The sequence below is a fragment of the Magallana gigas genome, chromosome 6, assembly GCF_963853765.1.
Source record: "Magallana gigas chromosome 6, xbMagGiga1.1, whole genome shotgun sequence".
Classification (NCBI taxonomy): domain Eukaryota; kingdom Metazoa; phylum Mollusca; class Bivalvia; order Ostreida; family Ostreidae; genus Magallana; species Magallana gigas.
This window is the reverse complement of record NC_088858.1, coordinates 38,723,009-38,747,320: the sequence shown is the minus strand read 5'-3', so window position 1 is coordinate 38,747,320 and position 24,312 is coordinate 38,723,009. Positions and strand designations below refer to the sequence as shown.

The 24,312-nt window shown below is 35.2% G+C and overlaps 2 protein-coding genes across 19 annotated transcripts in view; one reads left to right on the top strand and one right to left on the bottom strand.

Annotated features, from left to right (window-relative positions):
- LOC105335651 (1-phosphatidylinositol 4,5-bisphosphate phosphodiesterase beta-1) overlaps positions 1–4,879 on the bottom strand; it is a 55,103-nt gene extending 50,224 nt beyond the window's left edge. For 9 of the 16 annotated variants that reach the window (XM_066088389.1, XM_066088387.1, XM_066088391.1 and 6 more), the window contains exon 1: positions 4,700–4,878. In XM_066088389.1, coding sequence (XP_065944461.1) covers positions 4,700–4,798 — 99 coding nt within the window. In that variant the 5' untranslated portion in view covers positions 4,799–4,878. Of the gene's footprint in view, positions 1–4,699 lie in introns of all 16 variants that reach the window. The other 7 variants (XM_066088386.1, XM_066088400.1, XM_066088390.1 and 4 more) reach the window with 3 other exon arrangements.
- A 4,440-nt stretch (positions 4,880–9,319) lies between these two features.
- LOC105335669 (DNA annealing helicase and endonuclease ZRANB3) lies at positions 9,320–21,982 on the top strand. 3 transcript variants are annotated; one of them, XM_011439679.4, is made up of 19 exons: positions 9,320–9,475; positions 12,237–12,255; positions 12,989–13,167; positions 13,418–13,652; positions 14,241–14,359; positions 14,705–14,849; positions 15,578–15,730; positions 15,971–16,210; positions 16,348–16,527; positions 16,809–16,973; positions 17,092–18,295; positions 18,441–18,562; positions 19,021–19,151; positions 19,521–19,641; positions 19,877–19,975; positions 20,155–20,298; positions 20,780–20,883; positions 21,156–21,264; positions 21,626–21,982. In XM_011439679.4, exons 1-19 carry the CDS (start codon positions 9,363–9,365, stop codon positions 21,815–21,817), a joined length of 3,774 nt encoding a protein of 1,257 aa, XP_011437981.3. In that variant the 5' UTR covers positions 9,320–9,362; the 3' UTR covers positions 21,818–21,982. The 3 variants fall into 3 exon arrangements, with proteins under 3 accessions (XP_011437981.3, XP_065944135.1, XP_034323930.2); XM_066088063.1 differs by having other exon boundaries at positions 9,348–9,451; XM_034468039.2 differs by having other exon boundaries at positions 9,358–9,475; positions 13,081–13,167.
- Positions 21,983–24,312: the final 2,330 nt, after the last annotated feature.

The following is a 24,312-nucleotide window of genomic DNA, read 5'->3' as shown; positions in this document are numbered from 1 at the left end:
TGAGGTCTTTGTCTGCATGATATGTCCCTATAAACTCTGCCCATCCCTCTTCTCCGATTTCAATCTTATTTATATATTTATATGCTAGCATTATAACTTACACAACTGCTTTACGAGCTTTTATCAAGGCAGCATCACCAGTTTGCTATCTTGTTCCTGAATGGATTACTAAATACATTTTTATTGGGGGAAAAGAATCCTTATTCATATGATAAACATAAATATCGGTGAAATTTTGTCACTGGACTCGAGGACAGAAAGACCATACAACACTGCAAGCCGTGTTCATTACTTGAAACTGAACAATTTATTTACTGCATCTGGTGTTGTACTAATAATGGCAGTGTGCAACTTTGATTGTAATGAGTTCTGCACCTTATAGAGCCACTTAACGTGTGTGACCAGCGATAACTGGCCATCTCTGTGTCTAGACAGCCTAGGGAAATGATGGACCAATTGATTACCAGGTCTCTCTTTATATGACCTCAATTGCCTGGTGGTCCCAAGAAAACCCCTTTGTCTTCTCCTTATATCAACATTTGGTTTGGTTTGCAGATTGACATAAAAGTATACTATGATAATTATAATCAAGGAAATCATGTACTGAAAATTGTTCTTTATATTAAGTAATTTATTGAAATTTCTCAATCTTTCAAATAAAGCAAAGAGATGTTTACCATCACTTACAAATAAACTCATTAGCATAGCATATTTCTCATGGCAATACACAAAATTCATAAACCATTGATCTGGTCGTGGTATCAGGCAGTACATTGTACTGGCTATATAAGGGGAGACAGTGAACATCAGGGCAATGACTGCTGGCTCAAGCCTCACTGAAGTGTCCAGCAGAATTAAATACACACCAAGAAAATAGTGAGAAATGTCACAAATACTGGGAACCAAGCTAATATCACAGACCTAATCAGTGATCAGGAGGAGTTTATTCTAACACAATTGTTCAGTTCAGGTTTTTTTCTTTGCGTTTCATATAAAATTAACATTTTGACAGGCAATCTTGAATCAAATGCTTCATACAAAGCATGTAAACTTTTACTTTTAAGGGACAGGAATATATAGGCAAAATCAAATAGTTCCGTGCCTAACTCTCTAAAAAAGTTTCAGTTTACATGCAAAATGTAACAAATCTTACATCTTTAGAATTAAATGCCTGTACATGTATTCAATATACATGTATTTCAGAAGCTCTACATCTTTTTTCTAGGCTTCTCAGAATTGTCAATGTTCTGTAGTCTAGACAACTGAGAGAATTTTCCTGTATCTTTTGTCCTCTGTACTATATAAAATTTCAATGTTTTTTGTTTGAATTATAATGATAAGATGACATGCATTTAACCCTCTCTCTCTTTCCTTACTTTTTTATCTTTAAAACTCTCGCTGTCACGATAACAACGATAAGCCTTAAATGACCAATCAAAATAGAAGGAAAAAACACTATTGAGTAAAAGGAACCCTGTATTGATTTAACATCAAAGAGTCACAATAAAATTCCACTACAATCACAGATACTAGGAAGCTTTGATATATATGGAATCACCTGGTACATACAAAATGAAACACTTTGAATACACTGTGCAGAATGCATAATAAATGTGTCACTCAGATAAAATATTGCCAAATTTTAAACAGAAGAACATGTTTATTGGACTTTTAAAACATGTTTTTAAGAAGAATAAGACTTGAACTCTGTTTTAAGTATATCTATGTAAATTACATCTTATGCAATGTCAATTGCAGATTACAGCCAAGCATACAAAGTAATAATGCAAATGGGTATTTCAAAACTGGTTCTTGTTGCTAAAAATGTGTTTTCTTGTAACTGTTTACTCTATTCCTTAAACAAATTATTTTTCAAAATGCATGTACATTGTTTAATTAATATCTGTCAAGGTATCATGAGTCTGTAATTCAAAATACTTTAAGGAGGTGAAATTTATTTCAGCATGACCTGCTAAGTAATTAATTTTTTTAAAAAGCAAATGTCTTTCGAATTGGACACTTTCTATTGATATCAATTGCTACAGTTTCTAAGCTAATGAAGATCACTCATTTAATATTTCAAATGATGTTCTGTACAGCGTGTACCTTAAATCAAGAGCAGTGATAATACAGGCTGTAATAATATGCAACAAATGCAGAAGCAGGATCGACACCAGGATCCTCAACGACATTAATTCACAATTTATGACAGCATAGAAAATATCACAAAATCAGGGGAGTGTATATAACAATACATCCAATAATCATTTCCTCTTATAAAAGCTTGATTTACATGGTATAATGCTACTGCTCTTTCATTTAGCTAATGAATAGAAACAAGGGATAGCTGCAGCCTGCGCGTAACTAACTACCAATATATACATGCTTAGTTTTACAATGCTAAACTACGAGTATAGGTACATTTCCTGTTTGGAAAGGACAGACAAGTTTCTCTGGTCTGGCTTCAGCCATTGAATTTTGTACCATGTTAGCTATATTTCAACCTCATTTATATAATATGAGATAATATTGTAGGTTAGAGTTAGGGAAATATTATTAGTGATACAGGTATCTGATAGAATTGATGTACTAAACATAATAATTCAATATCATACAATTCCCATGGGAGAAAACTGGGGCAATCAAGTTCCTCCTCTCCCATTATGAAATGATTTCAACCAATACATATGTACTTTGCGTTGACAAACAAATCCAGCCAAGTCAAGCAACAAAATTATACGGACCATGAAATTAAAAGTCTAAACATGTGTATTGAGAAGTATAATTATGTCAACAACTGTCTAGTAGAGATACCACTGGAGGTTATGTTCATGGACAATCAGCAAGTGAAGCAAATCCACTGATTTTCTAGGCATTGGAACTAGTTGTAATAATATTTCCAGCTTATTTCCAATATGTTGTTTAAAAGGTGCATATATGCAATTAATGTACTATCAAAATACAAATATGAAAACGGTGTTGAATACATGAATTTCTCTTTCATAATACATGGGTATTACATATATCGAATATATGGATGTTTAAATATCCAACTGCTTCACTGATGACCTCTCATATTAGTCATTGCCTGAGGATACTAATTAGATACAGCAACGACTGTCCATTGAAAATTTTGTACATTTGTACTTCTAAACTTATGACAACATTATGGTCTATCCTTGATGTGGGTACTCAAAATATCAAATTTATGAAGCAGCTAAACATTTAGATTTTATCTCAATAAAAAAAACAAAAGTCCAAAGTCTTTATTAACAATCAAAATTACCAGTAAGTATTGTACAGTAATGTACTACGGTACTAATAAACATTGATCCTTGACCCTTAATCTGTCATCCTGTTTTCCTTCAAATCTGAACAAGTTTCTCAATCTTAAATGATCTTTTCCATCTGTAATTGTCTTTTCCATCTATTATGCACATGCAACTTCCCTGTCTCATTGGTAAGAAGAGATTAAACCCTTAAATGACTTAAATTTACCGCTTTATACGGTATATACATGTTCAAGACATGAGTAATTATGTCATAGACACACTAACTCTCGTAATATAAGATACTTTGCAGTGAACTCAAGTGTTTTTGTATATGCTATGTGAGAAGAGCAAGATGACAGTTTGTGAATATTCTACTTAAAAAAGAAGTAGATACTGCAAACAGTCCCTTGACATTTAACCAACCGCTCTTAGGCGTCATTCAAACAATATTCAGCCGCATTTTCATTCAACAATATTTGATTACATGTAATTCTGTTTGGTTTTAATCGAGGTTACTGGCAGCTAAAATCCTGACTGTTGTCTTGAAAATATACAACAGTATTTAAGTCTGAATGGATAAGATTTTTTTGTCAAGAAAATATCTTATATCAGCTTATAGTCAGAAGTTTAGGTATTAAGGTCCATAGGCATTTAGGAAAGCATTGGTTAATCAAATTGTGAACCGGTACTTCTACCGTTAGTACTGCCACTTGACTAAACTCCTAGTATTTTGACATGTTGATTCTACCAAATCAAACTTGTAAGTAAACTGCCTACAAAATATCCTGAACAAAGAGACAACATTCAAAGGGTATATTTCATTATCATGTAATATAAATTGAGTCATGTTGAACAGTAAAAACTTGACCAAAACAAGCTCTTTCAAACCAAAATGATGCAAAAATGCAAGAGCATTGCCTTGGAACACTACTAACAGCTGATGAAAGACACACATAATATCAAGTGCATGTGTCCCGAGGAGAAACATAAATGTTATTTCTTAAATCCAGGGTGTGGCTTTCAAATACAGTCTTCTGTGCCAATTTATATTTAGACTATCTGTTCCTGGGCTTTATGTACATAAAAAAGACAGCGAGTGGTACTGTCATAGACCACAAAGCCAACAGAATGACTCAAGTACAGTGTTGCACTGCCGTATAGACCAAATACCATGGAATATGCAGTACTTGCTGGTTTTCAGTCAGAGCCTGTGCATATCTGAAAGATCGCCTATTAGATATTGTATATGCAAGGACAATAAATACAACATGCACGCGCATTGTTGTCAAATTCAGTTAAGTGTTAACGAGTACTGTCAACCTAACGCAGTACATGTGTCAGACGGACAGACGAGTGATTACGCATCAGTGGTTTAACAAACGGTATGCACAGGAATGGCTTCCGTCGGGAGCTGTTTTATCTCTTACCTCGTCCCATTTTATGAATTTATTCCCTTTCACTAATGATTCTGGAACCTGAATAGGTTTAAGCTGCACTACATGTACGCCAGGTTTGGCCCCTGCCATGCCTGCAATCAATTTACTACCATAATGTCCATAGTTTATTCCTATCACCGTGTGTGTATATGCAATAGGATCATACCATTATGTGTGGGTATGATCAGCATTGGTCATCTATTGGAAAAAAAATGCATTTGAGGTTTTGGCGATGCAAAACATTCATTCAGCGAATTAATGTGAAAAAATTAAACAAGGTTATATCGTTAATTCATGTTTGTGCTTAAATTTCGCTTGTTTATGGTGTAAATTAAAGCTGAAAACCCCATTGCCATTAGCATCTATAAATAAATTGTGGTCATGTGATCAAAATAAAATGGAGGTTTGACAGCATGCATCTAATTTCATATTTTAATCGCGCTTTTGGTCAGTCATATGGTTCTTGTTTAACAGAAATGTTTTCTGCAATATAACCCCTATCTTTAATTATAATATTTTATTAATCGCAGTACAGTTTTTTTTATTTTGAAGAGCTTAATACTCGATTTAAGAATCTTTTGGTATAAAAACAAGTCCCGATGCACATATATACACTCTGTAAATGTTGAGCACTACCAGAAAGGCTAGGCTATGCAGCTTCATTGCATTTAGACTGAATTGTTTTTATAAATAATCATATAATCTATTTACCTATGAATGCCAGGGGGAATAACTCCATAACTTCAATGGGAAAATTGCATTGGAAATTAAGTTTATTGATAAGTTTAACATATGTTTAAATGTAAATGCACCACCTTTTAGATTCAACATTAAATTTCCCAGATATGTGTGCTGCTTCATTTTCTCGAGATGCTTACATCATAGGTAATCTGGGTATATGGTGTCCTCACTGAGTTAATCACTTGTTTAATTGGGTATGCATATCAGTCCGGCCAACAAGTACGCGAAGTGTGCGCGTGCGACTACATGGAAGACTATAAATCTTCAAAATCCTAATCCGTAAGGGGGGGGGGGGGGGCTGGCGTAGTATATAACTTCAATTTCAATCCTAATTTCCTTATTTTCATATTAATTTTTTACATCCTCCAGAAAAAGGGGGGGGGGGGGCAACGCCATGATAATTCAATTTTTTATATGTAAATTTTAAAAAATTAGTTGCTGCGAGAAAAAGGGAGCCCCCCCCCCCCTGATGCTACGTGCCTGGGAGGGTTTGCCATAAAGACAATATGACTGCATGATTTTAAGGTATCCGATCCAAAATTGTCCCAGATTCATTAGCATCAGATTCATTGAATCTGGATGCATATTAACAGATAAAATTTATGGGCTTAATACTCAGTATTCTTAGGTATTCTTCAGTATCAGTAAGAGGGGAATGTGTACTTATAAATTACCTTTTCTTGTTCTTGAAGATTTGCCCTCCCCCTTTGCTTTTAATCTATTAATATATCAATTCTTAAAAAAAAATCGATCTGATATAAAATTGTTTTCAATAGTTTTTTCTATTCTAACGATTACATCTGTAGAATTACATCATCCGCCAAAGCATTTATTGATATTCTTATATAATATTTAATTTTTTTTAATTCCTTGTCCTCATAGACCTTTATGCAATCTTCATTAATTAATAAGTGCTTAATTAATAACATTTTTGAAAATTTCTCTTGCTAAATCATTTTCCACTCTAAACTGCTTCGAATTCAATAATAGAATATTTAATACATGAATGGATAATAATTTAAGGATAGAAAATTAGGTCCTAGTACGAATCGGATACCTTAAAGACAGTTATATATACCAAATGAATACAAAGTTTGCAGATACGTACTATGCCTGCTAAATCAAATAAGCTTTCTGTTGTGGTTCATGCGGCTATAAACCCCATAAATGAAGGTAGCGAGCATTGCAATGTGTACGTAGCGAACATTGCAGAAAAAATACGTGAACATTTTGCAAATGAATTCAAATCTTCGCGATGTGTTGTAAACTTTCGAAAATAAAAGCAAACCTTTCGTAAATAAAGTAATAGCTTTTGCGATATGTTGCTAATTTGTTGTGAAATATACGCGATAAATGGTAATAACACGGGAAACTTTGGTGAATAAACGAGTTACTTTCGCGATTTTAAATTACTTTTTATAGACAATTTTAAATACCTTTGTATTATTTCAGTTGATACTTTTATAAATAATAGATGGTAGTTCTTTCAAATGATATTTTTGTAAATGTATGAAATCATTTATATTTAATCGAAGATTGTACGGCACCCTTTTTATTTTTAGCTCACCTGAGCTGAAAGCTAAAGTGAGCTACTCTGATCACATTTTGTCTGTCGTCCGTCTGTCCGTCCGTCCGTCCGTCTGTCCGTAAACTTTTCACATTTTCAACATCGTCTCAAGAACTACTGGGCCAATTTCAACCAAACTTGGCACAAATCATCCTTAGGCAAAGGGGATTCAAAGTTGGGAAATTAAGGGCAACATCCGTTTTCAAGGGGAGATAATTAGAAATTAATGAAAAATTTCGAGAAATTTTCAAAAATCTCGAGAACAATAAAGCCAGGAAAGCTGAAACTTGTGTGGAAGCATCCTCAGGTAGTGTAGATTCCAAGTTGTGAAATTCATGACCCCCGGGGGTAGGATGGGGCCACAATGGGGGTCAAAGTTTTTTTATAGGAATATATAGAGTAAATCTTGAAAAAATCTTCTTCTCAGAAACTAATCAGCCAGGAAAGCTGAAACTTGTGTGGAAGCATCCTCAGGTAGTGTAGATTCAAAGTTGTGAAAATCGTGATCCCTGGGGGGGGGGGGGGGGCCACAATGGGGGGGTCGAAGTTTTACATAGGAATATATAGAGTAAATATTTAAAAATCTTCTTCTCAGAAACTAATCAGCCAGGAAAGCTGAAACTTGTGTGGAATTATCCTCAGGTAGTGTAGATTCCAAGTTGTGAAAATCATGATCCCTGGGGGGAGGGTGGGGCCACATTGGGGGGGGGGGTGTTAAAGTTTTACATAGGAATATATAGAGTAAATCTTCTCAGAAACTAATCAGCCAGATGAGTCTTTATAATTGTTAAGACTTTGGCTCCAGGACAATTCTTCGGCCTCACAAGAAGGTTCAGAGTTTGATGTAGCTTTATATCCCATATATTCCATCGGAATTTTTTCAGACCGGGAGCTACAGACCTAAAACTAGTTTTTAATGAAATGCGTAGTAAAAATTGACAAAACTTGACATACATTTGACTCAACTCCAATATAAGGATAAAGTAGTTCTTTTGTAGTGTGAATAAACATGTACATACAAACAAATGCAAGTACTAGTTGTAGGGATGAATGATATATTTTAATGAAACTACCATGCAACGACTGTGTAACTTTTGTTCATTTATATATATTTATAAATGGTAAGGGAAACACGTGTTGTTATTGTTTCCGGTGTTATTTATAGTATAACGATTTCGATTGGTTTATTGACGAGTATACGGGGTTAAGTGTACTCGTGCGGAACAGGTAGTTTACCTGTGTCCAGGTATTAGGGAATTAAAGTCATTCGAGGTTTCGCTGCTTTACATGCAACAACCCCCCCCCCCCCTCCCTTTACGTTTACTGTGTACATGTATCTAATGTTTTATTTTTTATATTGTAGAATATTAATGTTGATTATGAACCAGAAGATTAAATGAATATACTTGTAAAATTTTTGAATTAAAACCAAGTCTGTTGCACAGACGCATGCGAAGCAGTTCCTACATATGTGTTTGAGTTTTTAATTCATAAATAATTTATGTTCGTTTGAACTGGTGAATAAGAACATAAAGTCAATTTTAGTACATATACATGCACATGTTATAAAATATTCATATAGGATGTAAGAAAAAGTTTCATTTTTGTATTTGATGAAGATGACCTGCATTCTTACGGTCCACAGCGTCTACTAACGGTGTACAGATCCCCGTTTATTCGCGAAAAGGTTGCATCATAGCGAAAGTTACGCGGCAAATCGTACACGCGAAAATTAAGTTAATTTTTTCTTTTGATCTAATAAAGAAATTCAACTGGCAGAAAAATGTACCGTTGGCAGTGGACATTATTAATAAAGCTAGTCGTTTATAGCGCATCAAGTTGCATGAATGAAAACTTTTATTTATGCAATTTGGCTAATTACGTTTTTTTTTTGTTTTTTACCTTTGATGCAATGGATGTTATCACATTCATCCCAACTTAATAAAACTAAACTTGATACCCCAGTTGTTAGTAATATCTTAACGAATCTACCATCGTAATAAATAATAGTACTTGCATAGTATTTAATTGCAAATGTATGAACTGGAAAGAAGTTGATTACATTCCATATATGAAAAAAAACCTAACCCCGTTAACGTGTCAAAAATTTTAAACAAAAAATTAAAAAGTGAATTTTTAACATTTTAACAAAAAAAACCCCAATTACTTTAAACACTGAAGAATTTATGTCCCAAGCAGTTAAAATCAGTACGTCGCGGTCTAATTGACCTTACGGGTTTTAGTATTACCTTAAATACAAATCCTAGTCGTTTAATCGCTTTATCAGACGGGATTATACTGTACATATCAAAAGTAAGTTTCATCGAGACTAAGCGGGAGAAAGAAATGACAAAAGCAGACAGTTTCCAGGCTCTAAAGAAACTCCCAAACAAATTGGCAGACCAGCTTATGCCATTTCAAAAAGATGGCATAAGGTATGCACTGGAAAAGAATGGAAGGTTTGTAACAATCTTAGAATAATCCACACAGTTTCGAATCAGGAAAAAAACTAAAACGGAATATTGCTCCCTTGTACCATCATTGGCATCAACAGGTTGAGCACACTTACCGCATTGAGGAATGATTACGCTAAACGGGAACTATTCCCCGTTTCAGTAATAAAAAAAAACTCCCGCAAATGCGTTTTTTTTTCGATGTATGCCAAATAAATCCATCTTCGCTAGCCAAGGGTTTTCGGTCCACTTTGCTCCCCATAAACCCTTGGCGGATTTCATTACGAAAACTCGGTGATGTGGTGGCGCTATCTAGCGAGCAACTTGAGTTGCGCCCCTTGCATATTTACATTTTAAGCGAATTAAACAACAGGTTATATACACACTACGGCATTAATACAACTTGAAAACATGTTGACTACCGAATATCGGAACATAATTAACGATGCTATTAAATACGAATTCAGTTATAACCTAGGGAAAGCACGGAATGTTTTATTCATAGTGTTTTGTAAGGACCTGTACCGGGAGTGAAAAAGTCGCCGATTTATATGAAAACTTCCATGCCATAAAATCAGGTATCGTTGTCGTGAATATTGCGGACCAAAGAAATTAAATAAAACAGAGCTCACTGAACCTTTAAAAGCAATAAACATAAGCAGGAACGTATATACTAACGGGATAGGCAACTTCTACATTCGCCATGTTTACTTCCCATGCTATCAAGCGAGCCTTGACAAGTTTGTAGAACTATGGTCAATCCCAGTAAAATATATAGGTGTTTAAAACGATCTGGTTAGATCATCGTTGGGGAGGCACTGTACTCGAGAACTTGTGTCTCAATTTGTTAAAAGCACCGAATGTTTTACCAAAGATCACACATGTGTTATATTTACAAGCACTGCGATTGGATCAGCTACTCGCAGCTGCAGCCAATCATAAAACAGATCTTGTCACCGAGTTTTCTTAATGAAATCCGCCAAGGGTTTATGGGGAGCAAAGTGGACCGAAAACCCTTGGCTAGCGAAGATGAATAAATCAAAAATCCCACTTAAGTAAAAATAAGCGCATGAGAAATGCAATGTGGTGCAAAAGTACTTTATACAACTGACCTTCGTGGCCTAAAACTTTAGTCCTCCACAGCTGCAAACAAATATGAGACGATTTTGAACTAGTGAAAATCGTGAGTATTCTGGCATTGATCGTACATTTTCCATTGATAGTTTGCTTTTAGGCCTAAAAAAAAAAGTTGTGTGTTTAGGGTAACCCGACCTAACCTACAAAAATGCCCCTATCCTACCATTTTTAGATGTCTCTTTTTATCTGATTGTGAATTTTATATTATTTCTATTAAAAAATCTGTTTTTAAATATGACACAAACAAACATACTTAGGATTCATGCAGAAAAAAATATGATAAAATTAAAAAAAATCCCTACCTACCTAACCTAATTTTTTCATAAGTGTTACCCTAAACACACAAATTTTTTTTATAGGCCTTACTGCCTAAAATCCCCAAAATTTCAGAGTTTTGTGTTCCATGAGTAGACACAACTTGACCATGCAAGAAAAATTTAAAAATAAATGCAGAAAATGTTGTTTATTTTGGATTAAATATTTTGATCTCGGGAAGACCATGAAAACTACAGAAGCTTGTACCAGCAATGCTTTTAACACATATCGTAAACTACAATTTAAAAGAAAATGATATTAAACTATGCTTATTTAGAAGAAACTTCAAGTCAAAACCAAACAATGATTAACAGAAATTATTGTTCCATATTTTGATAACAAATGAAAAAAATATTGAACGAATAATTCTATGTACAACTAAACATGTGTACAGAATAACCACATTATTATCCATAGAGGCTACCGTTAAAAATTTGCTGAATAGATTTTGTTTGTTACTGGAATTCACTGAAACGCAGCTATGAATGTTCAAATTTGAAGCATACAAATAGTAAGTGGGTCCTTGTTGATAATAAAAATATTCTTGCACTTATTGTTCAGTTTAAAGAAAACAAGATGTGAATGGAAAAGCGTGTCAAAATCCCGCATTTGCGAGAGTTTTTTTATTACTGAAATGGGGAATAGTTCCCGTTTAGCGTTGTCATTCCTCAATGCGGTAAGTGTGCCCAACCTGATCAAGTTGGGAACAATCGCTCTGTCAGTTGGGTTTTCTTCATTTGGTGATCAAATACCTGTTCTGTACATCTATTTTCCTATTTGACCTACCAACGGGAGGCTAATCTTGTTCATTTTGGAACAGGATTGCAATTTCCTGAGGAAAAAAGTGCATCATTTCAAAGGTGTGTGACTTCTTTGACGAATTTCTGTTATTTCTGTTTTAGCTGTCAATGCACTGTACACCTGGATGCAAAGATCATTGTTTATTGTGTTATAGTGTGCATTAGGTATATAATAGACTCAATACCATGACGCCTCTACTAGCACTAGCTATATTTAGGGGTTAACCCTTTAGCTCAGTCAATAGAGGGTTGGTTTTTAAACTGAAGGGTCTGGAGTTCATGCCTAGTTGTGGTCATTCCTCCTCTTCTGTTACACTCAGTGTTAACGTTCATTAATTATCTCTGGCTCCAAGGGTTACACAGTCACATATATGATTTCCAGAAAATTTAATGAATGATTTTATCATTGAATGATGACCACGTCATTTCTCAGGAAATGAAACTTTGTTTATTCATTTTGTTAACTGACGATGATGTTTGAAATATTAAACGTTTGCTTTATTTCTTTTTTCTAGATGCCTTATTGCAGACGAGGTATGTTTTCTTCAACATTTTAGTTAAAACTGAGAATGAGTCGGGGGTGAGCTTATACTTTACCCGTGGCACAGCATCTAGACCTGATTAAAGTTTTTGGAGCAGGTCCGATATGTAAGTTATTACTTGTCATATCTTCACCAAACTTGCATGGATGGTGAATCTGGACCTACCTATGGACTTCAAGACTTGGATGCTGAATCTGAGCCATAAATTTCAGATGTGGGAGGAAGTTAAGGTTTTTGTAGCAGATGCCCTTTGATAGCAATATCTAAGTTACTACTGGTCCTCTCTTACACATATGATAAAGGTGTAATCATAAAGATGATGCCTCATCTCAAGGGGCTCAGTAATGCTCTTTATTTATCTGTGTTAGATTATACCATGTTTAAACTACAAATTTTAAAGGAAATGTCAATCAAAATTGTTCGGGCTCTTTTTGAATGGCATTTACTTTAGAGAATGTTAAAATTTTGTGCAAAATGGAGTTGCCTCCCATCAGTTTGATGTATTGAAAGTCTCTCTTTTCGTTTATTTTAGGCTATTTAATTGATTTTAATGAAGTTTTGCTCAAATCTCAGCATATATAGGTTAATCAAGGTATATTTACAATGAGGGGTTGTCATGGATGTAAAGATCATATATTTGTGGTATTTTTCTGTTTGTATGAAAGGCCTGGTAAGTTGAGATTAGGGTAACAAGATAGTTTAAACTTAGTGACTTTTCTGTTTAGATGGGGCTGGGCAAGACGTTACAGGCCCTGTCGGTGGCTTACCTCTATCAGTCAGAGTGGCCCTTGCTTATCATCGTGCCTTCCTCCCTCAGGTTCTGCTGGGTGGAAGAAATAGAGAAGTGGTTCCCAGACACAAGCCCAGAGGACATCTTTATGGTACAGACAGGGAACGATGCCAGGTGATCTTTGTAGAACAAGTCATTAGGGAGTTTACTTTAGGAAAATAAAATTGTTTTCATACAGTAAGACTTTCAAGAGTATGAAAGGTTCAGATTTGCTGTTGAAGATTTGTTCATCACAAGTTAAAAAATGTCTCCTCTGCTTTATTTCAGATTTACTAGTTGCAGACAAAAAACATTGTTTTCAGAAAAATTGATTTCTTTTAAAGCAGTACAAATATACGTGTACATGAATTTATTTTCATTTCAGTGGGATTCAGGAAGCCAAGATTGTCATTGCTACATATGGTCTTCTGTCGAAAGCCACCAGTCGAGTCGTTCTTCAGGCTCTTACCAATCAGAAATTTCAGGTGGTGATTGTAGACGAGTCTCACTACATAAGAAACATAAAGACGGCCTCCTGTAAGGCTATTGGACCTCTGATCAGGGCTGCAAACCGACGCATTCTCCTGTCTGGGACCCCTTCACTGTCCAAACCTGTGGAGGTGGGTTACTGATGGATCAGGGTAGGAGTACTGTAGATTCCTAATTAAACGGGAGGAATTCATATCACAGTAGCACACCTCACGGATTTCAATATTTCGCTTTTATTTTCAAACAGATGTAAACTAAAAGGAACTTCAAATTAAAAAAGTGTAAAGCAGACCCCTCTTTAATCGTATCATCCTACTGCCTGTAATTCCTGCCCCTTGTGTATCCCGAATACACAGTTAGCATCTGCTTTCAGGGGTATACTTCTGACCGGGTTTACTCTCTGTGTCTACTCTGGGTTTACTTTGGGTTAACTCTGGGTTTACTCTGGGTCCACTCTAGTAAACCCAGTTAAACCAGAAGTAAACCGGGGGTTTCGTTGGTGTTTACTTTCTGTTAGGTTGGGTCTGATTGTTACTGTACATATGTACATGTTATGTACTACAAGCAGTACATCCATGTTTTATGGACATATTTCTTTCTATAGTTTTTGATTATTTACCTACATAAATACACCTGTTATTGTACATGTTATAGTGAATCATTTACAGTATGAGATTTTATAAATAGTGTATTGTGAAACTTGACTTATATACTTGCAGCTTTTCTCCCAAATTGATGCCATCTGTCCCAACAAGTTTGGTAGCTGGTGGACCTACACTGCACACTTTTGTGATGCCAAGATCCAGCATTTTGGCAAAATCCGCAAAAGAAATGTTGAGTAAGAACTAACTTATACCTCAAGATCCTGTATTGATATTAGAACAGTTATTTCAATGAGAAATCATGAAAATTTGTTAGAACCCGTTTTTCAATGGTTTATCACAAAATAAAGTATCTATATCTTAAATTTTGGTATACAGATTAAATTTATCCGACTTTTTTGCCCATTGGCTCCGGAATACAATGTTACCCCCCACTTGGTATTTGCCAACTTTGTATTCATTACAATCAGTTTCTTACATCAGATCTTTTTTGTGCATTGAAGACATGGGCGTGGGAAGATGACAAAAATTAGTTAGGTAATCTGATAGTTGGAAGATTTGTTTTCTTTATTTACTGATAGTGGCGCCTGTAACTTGGAGGAACTTCAGAAAAAACTGAGGGATGTTCTCATGATACGTAGAATGAAAGATGATGTCCTCACTCAGCTGCCTGCAAAGCAAAGACAACAAATATTATTTCAGCTGAAAGATTCTCAAGTCAGCAAGGTACATTATTACCAGTAATTAATTTTACATGATCAGTGACATTATTGTATATTGAGCAAAAACAGTAACTTTTAATAATATCTTGTTTCATATTAAGTGTGAAAGTCAATATCTAAACTTTTAAGTCTTCACTTTCTCTTTAGGGACGACTTAGTCTTGTTGTCATTTGATTTTATAGCTTACTAAATAGGGAAACAGTTACTGTAAAAACATTTAATGCTTCCAACATATGAAAAACGACTGTATGAATACTGTAGATTCCTAATTAAACGCGAGGAATTAATATCCACGTAAAATCGCTAAAAGCACCTTTCGCGGAATTTAAAATGTCACTATTAATTTCTGAGAGTTAAAAACAATAAGATGTGTGGATAAAAGTTCCGCGTTCGCGATTTTATATGACTCAAAACAGCAGGATCGTGGAATAAGTACTCACGTAATATAAGGAATTTACAGTACTATGTTCAGTTTCATGAAAGAATTTTAAAAATCAGAGCTGGCGGAGGTTTTTATTAAGAAAGACTTGCTAAGATGCCAAAGAATTTTGAGAATGATTAGAATAATAGATGTATTGAAATGATGGTAATACACTGGTGTACATGTAAATAAGATGAGATAAATTTGGTTGATTCCCATCCCCCCCCCCCCCCCAAGTACTGATAAACTTAGATTTATTAACTACTTTTCTTTAGAAATTTTTACTAATAAATCGCATGCTTTTAATTCAGGACATTCAGAAGACCTTCCATGAACTGAAGTCCTCCATGAAGAGAGACAGATGTCAGGTGGACACGGTTCTTCAGACAGTAGCCAATGAAGGCTCTTCATCTAATACACTGAGTCTCATACAGAAGCTCTATCAACTGAGTGGGGAGGCAAAGGTGAACAAAATGGAATCTAATGTACCTGAAAGTAAAACATGAAATATCAGTTACTGAAATCACCTTTCTTTTAAATTACCAGGTAGTAAGTAAATATCTTTTTTTGGGGCCCTTAGATTATATATTTCAGCCATTCTTTTCATTATTTTATGGCAAGTAGTAAATACTTTGCATTAATCACAATATTGACAGTTGATTTAACTATGATTGAAATAACATCTATCCAAAACTTGATTGTAGATAGGTCCTGCTAGAGAATATGTAGCCATGTTGTGTGACAACAAGAACCTGAAGTTTCTGGTCTTTGCTTACCACCGGGCCATGATGAACGGCCTACAACAGACGCTGATGGAACACGACGTAAAGTTTGTAAGGATTGACGGGGATACCAAACCGTCCGACAGACAGCTGTATGTGCAGCAGTTCCAGTCAGATCCAGACACTAGAGTCGCAGTATTGAGCATCTTAGCAGCAGGAGTGGTTAGTTCATGATTCTTTTTTTGTTTTTGGAAGGGAGGAGGGGAGTGATTGTAAGGAGCGTTAACTGTGTAGATAGTATTTTTTAAAAGAAGGTCTACTAAATATGCCTCAGATTTGTAAGCTGTGAAGGTTTTCAGGGTCTGACTTTCACTAAGGCCACACTGGTGGTGTTTGCGGAGATGTACTGGACCCCGGGAGTACTGATTCAGTGTGAGGACCGCGCCCACAGGATCGGACAGACCAGGTGTGTCTCCATCCACTACCTGGTGGCCAAAGACACTATGGATGAATGGGTCTGGTCAGCCATTTGCAGAAAGGTATGATTTGGATTTTATTCCATTTCTTTCTGTATATTGTTGAAAGGGCTATCTGACTTAAAATTTGTAATAAAGCAAAGTTGATAAATGGATGTAGCAAGCTACATGTATTTGCAAAATGGAAAATGTAAAGAATCATAATTCCTTTCTGTTTCTGGAGAAAGGAAAGGCAAGTCATCAAAAATGGAATTTTAACTTGGATATTTAAAAAAAAAAATGGAGATTATAATGGATAATCCAAAAACTAATTTTGTATACTTGGTCCATTTATTGTTTAAAAGACGATTGTGACCACCACTGCCCTGAATGGTCAGAAGCAGCTGATGAAGGCAGACAAGGGAGATAAGTACCAGGTGGAGCTCCTGTCCACAGCTGATGTCTACAAGGCACCGTCAGCTGAGGAGGCTGTCAACACTGACTTTGCTGCCATTTTTTCCTCCCAACAGGTAAGAAACTTTCACACTTTTAACACTTGCATAATTATCTATGGCAAGAAAAAACACATTTCTAGAGGCATTTTTTTCTTTCAATTAAACAATATTGTGTTTTTCACTCTAATTTCAGCCAAAGGATCAACCATCAATTCTGGATTTTATAAATAGTGGAAAGAAAAGGAAAAGAGAAGACAATTGTTCAATGAAGAAAAGAAAGAGAAATCTCAACAGCTCACAAAACAGTGAAGATATTGTAGAAATTATTGATAGTGATGAAGAGGAGACCACGATCAGCAAAACTGGAAATAATTCACTCTGTACAGAGAAAGAAAAGAAACCTATCAATTCAGTGGTGGATCTTATGAAGAAAGCATGTAAACCTAAAGTTAAAAGCAAAAGATTATTCTTCTCAAAAGAGAATGGTAAGCAAGATGAAGATGACTTTGTCGTTAATAAGAAAAAAATCACCAAAGCATCATCAAAAGCAAAGAAAAAGGATGAATTACGTGAATCCTGGGGATGCTCAGGGTGCACTTTCTTAAATCATGCTGATCTCCCTTTTTGTGAAATTTGTAACACTCCAAAGCAGAAGAAATCCAAGTCATTGAATTCTAGTTATGATGAAGAAAAGGAAAATATATCTGATTTCCCAGATACATTGGGCAATGAAAAGGAGGATTCTAATCATGACAATGAAGAGAAGAATTTACCTGATCTCCTAGACCCACTGGGCACTGAAAAGGAGGCCAGTTCAGAGGAAGACAGCAGCGTTTCACAATGTGATATTGATTACGGTTTATCAGAATCTCAAAGCTCATATGTACATGTAACTGAGTCCCAGGATAATTTAGATTCAACTTGGAATGAAGTCTTAACTGGTGTAAATAGTGAGAGAAATTCGGTACGGAATTCTAATGATGAAGAGGATATAGCTAATGAAAAGAATATTGAGAAAGAGTCACCTGTGAAGTCGAAAAGGAGAAGAACATTTTTCCTAGAGACCTACACTCCGTCTTCAAAGTCAAGTATAAATGAAGATAACCATTTGTCACCAAACTCTGTAAGAAGTGACCAGGTTTCAGGCAATTCACAGACTACAGGTACACCAGAGAGATTTGGAGATAACGAGAGGGATTTGAAGATGACCGACAGTGAGGGTGAAGTTGCCAGTAGTGGAGAGCTCACGGAGGAAGATGTGTCCTTCTCTCAGCTGTCACCCCAACCTAACGATACCCTAGTGGATGGAACAGAGGGGGTCTTGGATGATACTGGAGCAACTGAGGACTTAGACGAAATGTTTGATGATGATTTTGATCAAGAGCCCCATCCTCCAAGTAAGAAAAGTTTCTTGGCTGTTTAATGTGTTTGTTTAAAGAGTACATATGTAGTTAGGTTTTACAAACAATAAAAATGCAATGCACTATATATTAAAGACCAACTTTAACCATTCACCATTTATCATTACCTTACTTCTTGTAGATGAAGAATCTGCAGCAAGTAAAGAGAAGATCATTGTCAAAGATATTTCCAATGTTCCTGTTTTCAAGAGCTTTCACTTTAAATGCAGTGCTTACACAAGTAGAATATATCTGTACGATGAGGTATGCAGGTCAATATGATATTATGTGAAACAAAGAGCAAAAAAAGTCTCAGATCAATAATACAGCTACTGACTGAATTTTAGGGCAAACATATGGACCTGAAGACAAAAATGTTACCTAAGGCTGAGGGCAACTTTTTTGTCTTTAGGTCAAACAAATCATATGTTGCCTTTATACCTAGTTAGTGATTTTGTTATAAGGATATGAATAAAATTGTATTTAGCAAGCAGCTACAACTATTATTAGTTGTAATGTAGTGGTCCACGGTTTTTATGTTGGATAAGCAGACTGGTCAATACTGTTATTGTTCGACCAGATGAAAAAAAAATTCACTTAGTTTTTTTAATGGTATAGAGAGAAAAAATTTGAGCAGGAGTTTAAAACAATTTATTATGAGAAAGTGCTTACACTTTATTTCCGTATTCATGGTGGTATTCAAGAGAACAGAATTTTTACAGAATGGTGCCTCTCTGCGAGCAAACTTTGTGCCATTAGATGTGGAACTGAACAACCAAGGGAATCTCCCAGACCTATTGCTACATCCACACAATCTACGGCTTGTTCAGAAATTCCTGAGGGAATGGAATGGGTATTGATTTAAAAAGCAATATTTATTTGTATTGCAATTCTTTTACTGAATGACAGAAGGAACGGGACAAGTGTAAAATGCAAGACTGGGCAGTGCTGTAAAAGTGCTTATTTATGCTGGTGGTTAAGTACTTATTTTTTATAGTTAAACAATACACAGTATTGAGGTATCAAATATGCGAATGCGTGATTTACCACACTAAAAATCTGATTTATTTAAGCATCGTGTGGGGGTATTTTATGTGGTTTTAAGCTTACCTCATAATTAGTGTAAATTCCCCCCCCCCCCCCCCCCCTCCATGCGTAAATAACCACTTGCACTGTGTATACATGTAGCAAATATTTAATTACTTAAAAATTGTAATTCCAGTTTAACAGAAACAAAGAGACGACTGATAGTGAAGTCCTCGCAGCTCTTTGATAGTCCACTGGTGGCGTACGAGGCCCTAAAAAGTGGCAAAAATATCACAACCGTCCGCCACAAAACTAAGGTTTGTGCACAACCTTATTTAGCAATATTGATATTTGGGGTAAGCCCTATTTCTCATGAAACTTTCTAATTGCATGCATTTTCACACTAAAAAGTTTGGAATGATCTGTAGTGCATCCATACTTGAAATTAGCGGTAAAAAAGGGAAAGGTGATAATACACTATTGATTATATTGAATGAATTGATGAAAATCTTTTTAAAGTAAAGAGATAATTTTCTTCATTCTGTACCACAGGAGGATATTGCTGCTGAGTCCCTGGCCAAAGCCAGCCTAGTACAAGGTGGGGTCAGGGTAGTGAAGAGGTCTCATCACTCGGGGAGCAGCTTAATGCAGGTAGGCAACCAATAAAGTCCGTTTTTTTTCACATGACCAAAAAATTAAATTACCCGGTACACTAAACCCAAAACCAAAAATTTAATTGTATTCCTCAAACATAAACAGACACAATACCAAAGATTTCTATTAACTGAATTACCTCTGAAATATTTAAATAGACATGATGGTTTTCATAGGCAACTACATCAGATGGAATTCCGATCTGTCTGAACTGCAGCAAGCCTTGTGACAATGAGTTGTTGGATAAAGAGACCCTGAAAAACTCGGACTCAGCCTGGGCCACCAGGTTCTGTTCTCAGAGATGTATGGACAAATACTGGGTAAGGTGTACATGGACTGTAATAAATCAATCCATAACTATTTGTACCAAAAGTTATAACTTCTGTATAATCACTACTTCTATCTAATTGTTTCATGTTGAACTATTGTTGTATTTTCATGTACATTGTAATCATACATGTCTCAAATTTTAGATTTGTATTTAGAAATGTTTACATTTCACTAAGTATTGGTAACTTCTGTAGAATCGTTTTTATTCATGTGGGTCAATGTTTGTGGGTAGCCAAAATTTTCCTGGTTTGTTGAGGATGAAATTTGGTTGGTAGCAAGTTCGGGATAATTTTGATTAATATTAAACAAATGTTTGTATATACATTGATGGGATGTAAATTGTTGGCAAGGGTTACCCAGGAACATTGGTTCCCCACAAACAATGGATACCGCAGTAGTTTACAACATTGTATCACAATTTGTGTCATAATCTCAGTAATACTGTGAATTGATTGAAATTTCCACCCCCAGATTCAGACCAACTCCAGTTACTGCCGTGACCAGGTGTATGAAGCGGAGCATGGCGTGTGTCAGCTGTGTCATCTGGATGCTCACTCTCTGTACAAACAAATCAGGTCACTACTTGACATATATCTCTATTTTTGATCTGTGGTCCTATCACTAAAATTTTAAAACTGTCAGCGATTTTGATATGAAACCTTGACTTTATGAACTTAACAACAAAAATTGAAAATCAATTCAATGAAACCTGAATATGGTAAATCAATCAAGTAAATTAAACTATGTTTGTTAACAGATACCACATGTAGGAGTTCAATATAACACAACTGTTTTAGTGGCTGCCTCTATAATAACACCTCTTGTATGGTTTTCTTGGTATATACAGGGACACAGAGGATGTACAGAGGAGAGTAGATATTCTACACGGCAGTAAGTTTGATAAGCTTAATCCAAAGCAGAAGGAGGCCATAGTCAGAAATCCTGTGGCTGGACAGGTATATGTACATCATTTTTTTTTTCCTGAGTACAAAAATAATTTTTACTTTTTTCCACTTTTGCGTTTTAGCATATGTTTACAGTTGATGGGTATGCACCTTTGATTGTAATGGGAAAAGCATCTACATGTAGTTAAGGAACTTTGGATTGAGGTTTGGTTTAGCTCTATAAACCAGGCATAATATTATATAATCAGTGAATATTTTAAATGACCATTTGTTATTAAGCCTGGCCATGTCTTTTTATACTGTTTTAAAAAAAGTATTCTTAAAAAAATCAAAGCATTACCGGTAATTTGAACAACATTCTCTGCATGAGATCAGAATGCTCTCAGTACATGTATTTTGATATCTTCCTTAGTTTTGGCATGTGGACCACATCCGCCCCGTGTGGGAGGGAGGGGGACAGTGTGACATTGACAACTTCAGGACTCTGTGTGTTCTGTGTCATCAGAAGGTCACAGCAGAACAGGCCAGGAAACGCGCCACCGTCAGAAAACTGGGAGCAGCCACTGGCATGGCTGACATAAGTGCTTTCTTCCAACCAGTTTGACCAGGGGCTGTTGAGAACAAAGTGTAGTGATGAATATATTACATTTTTTCATTCATTAATACATGCATGTGATGGAATTATGGAATGGGGGAAATTTTCTCTTTGTACAAGGAATTCTTCTTTTGTATAGTATTTTATTGATTAAATTTACACTACAGCTGTCAATGTTTTAGTTTATAGAACTGTCAGAAATTGAAATAATTTTTTTTTTAGGGGGGGGGGTGTTACTTTGCTGGATGTTTTACTGGTTTTAGTTAGAGTTGTCTTTCTTGGTACTCGGAAGTACATGTACCGGTTAAGTACAGGAATGCCGGTATTGGGGGGCCGGGGTTGCCCATGTTCCCTGTGCTGTCCATGAAATGAATAAGAATTGTGGAGGATGCACTAAATAAATCGCATCACACATCATTATGCAAATAGTTATGCAAATTTAAACATGGCTGAATTGCCAAGCAGGAAGAGAAAGATCACAGAGGTGAAATTAGTCCGGGTTTACTGTCATTTACGATACGCTTGGCAAATTTAAGTACATTGTGCAGTTCAAGAAGAATTGGTCTGTGGTTATTTTGATTGTCTGGTAACCTCATATAAAATTTTTCAGGATGTTATGACTTGTATGGTCCATTGAGGCTTGTAGTTTTGATATGTCGATATTAATTTTAGACTTTGCCGTAAGTTCGCGTGTCCGAAACCTACATGTATTTATTTAAGATTGTGTGTGTGTGTGTGTGTGTTAAACACTAGTAATTTTCACCGCGACATCGACGCGAAAATAAATGTTTGGTCAACCTGCGATATTGTACGCGTGTAGTGCCCTGAGATTGAATTCTATAAACTACGTTCTAGAGTTACAATATCATACGATCTTGGGGAGATCAACTCAATTTGATTTAATAGATAAATCATTATGGTAAAATGATAAAGTTTTGAAGCACATGCATTTGTATGTACTTGTAATAATCTTTGACGAATTAAACAACGTGTTAAATACTTTGATGAAGAGGAATAGCAAATTGTCGCCGGGTTCAAAGTTGTCATGTTTTTATGTCATTTTATTGAAATATTTACAAAGTACCGTACATAATGATTTTACTATAACCAGTATAACAAAAGGTCAAATGAAGATAGAAATCATGCAATGGTGTAAAACAAAGAGAGGTAACTCTTGAAGGTCTTGATTTGTGGTTTTTCGCCTGCTACTTAACATGCTGACAATTTAACTCTAATGTCATTGAAGTCATTCAGGAAACATGAATTGGCTGAACCCATCAACTATAGACATAGTAAGACTTGAACTAGAACCCACAACAGAAAGTATATGGCTGAAAGACAACTAGAATTATTTTAGTTTGATGTTTTATCTATAAAGTAGTTAATAAATTATTCACCTTTTTATTTGTTAGAATGTCAATTATTTCTTTTTAATCGGGTAATAAATGATGGTCTATGAAATAAAATACTCAAGTACCCTTGATTATCTTATAAAAATATCTTTCACAACTTCATACTCCATATCTATTGATGTATATTATTTAGATAGCGAAAGATAGTCTCTAGTATACCGTTTTTTCTATAAATCCCCGAAGTACAACGGTAATATAAAATTCTAAAAAAGCAACAATATATTAACTTACATAGGTATGTATTTTTACGGGGTTTTTATGGGTTCATAGAAACGCGCAATGAAAACCACGCATCATCACTCTAAGAAGCCCCCCCCCCCCCAATTCATTAAACTGAGTGAAAGAGAATTGAAGATTGTGTTACTCAACTCTGCTTTCGTAATATAACAACACAGTTTCATGTTTGTCATCATTATTACAATGTGAACGAGTTTTCTGTTATAAACCACAAAACCTTGACATAGTATTAAAAACAGTTTGTCGTTAGCCTTGTGAGATTCAGAGCTAGATTTTGACTATACAAACTATGCGTGTTAAATTTCTGTCCAATCGTTGTGCACACGAGCAGAACAATATAGCTCATTTATTATCCATTAGTTTAACTCAGCATCGTTAGAACTCAATTCTAAATGCGTGAAATCTAGAATAAAGATATGGCTATAATTAATTAATTAGAGAGTCCGTGAGGTTTATTTCGAATATACATGTATAATTGCAATGCACATGAAATAAATTATAATGCATGTAAGTAACGATAACGATTATCCTATGGGGGAGCTGCAATTTATTGTTCAAAATTCTTTAATCATTCAGTTCTTTTTTAATTTAAAAATTCTGAAGACCTATAAAAAGAAAAATATATAACTTTAAAATGTATACATTTCAATTTCAATTTCTTTATTTACCAATTAAGGGCTCTCAAGGGGCAACAACATCCAATGTACATAAAACATTAAATAAACATATACAAGAGGGAAAGAGTTGGATGATTGAAAGAGCTAGGACAGACATGAACATTGAATAAGTATATATATATATATATATATATATGTATGTTTCGATACACTCAATACAATGTCTTCTGTATATTTA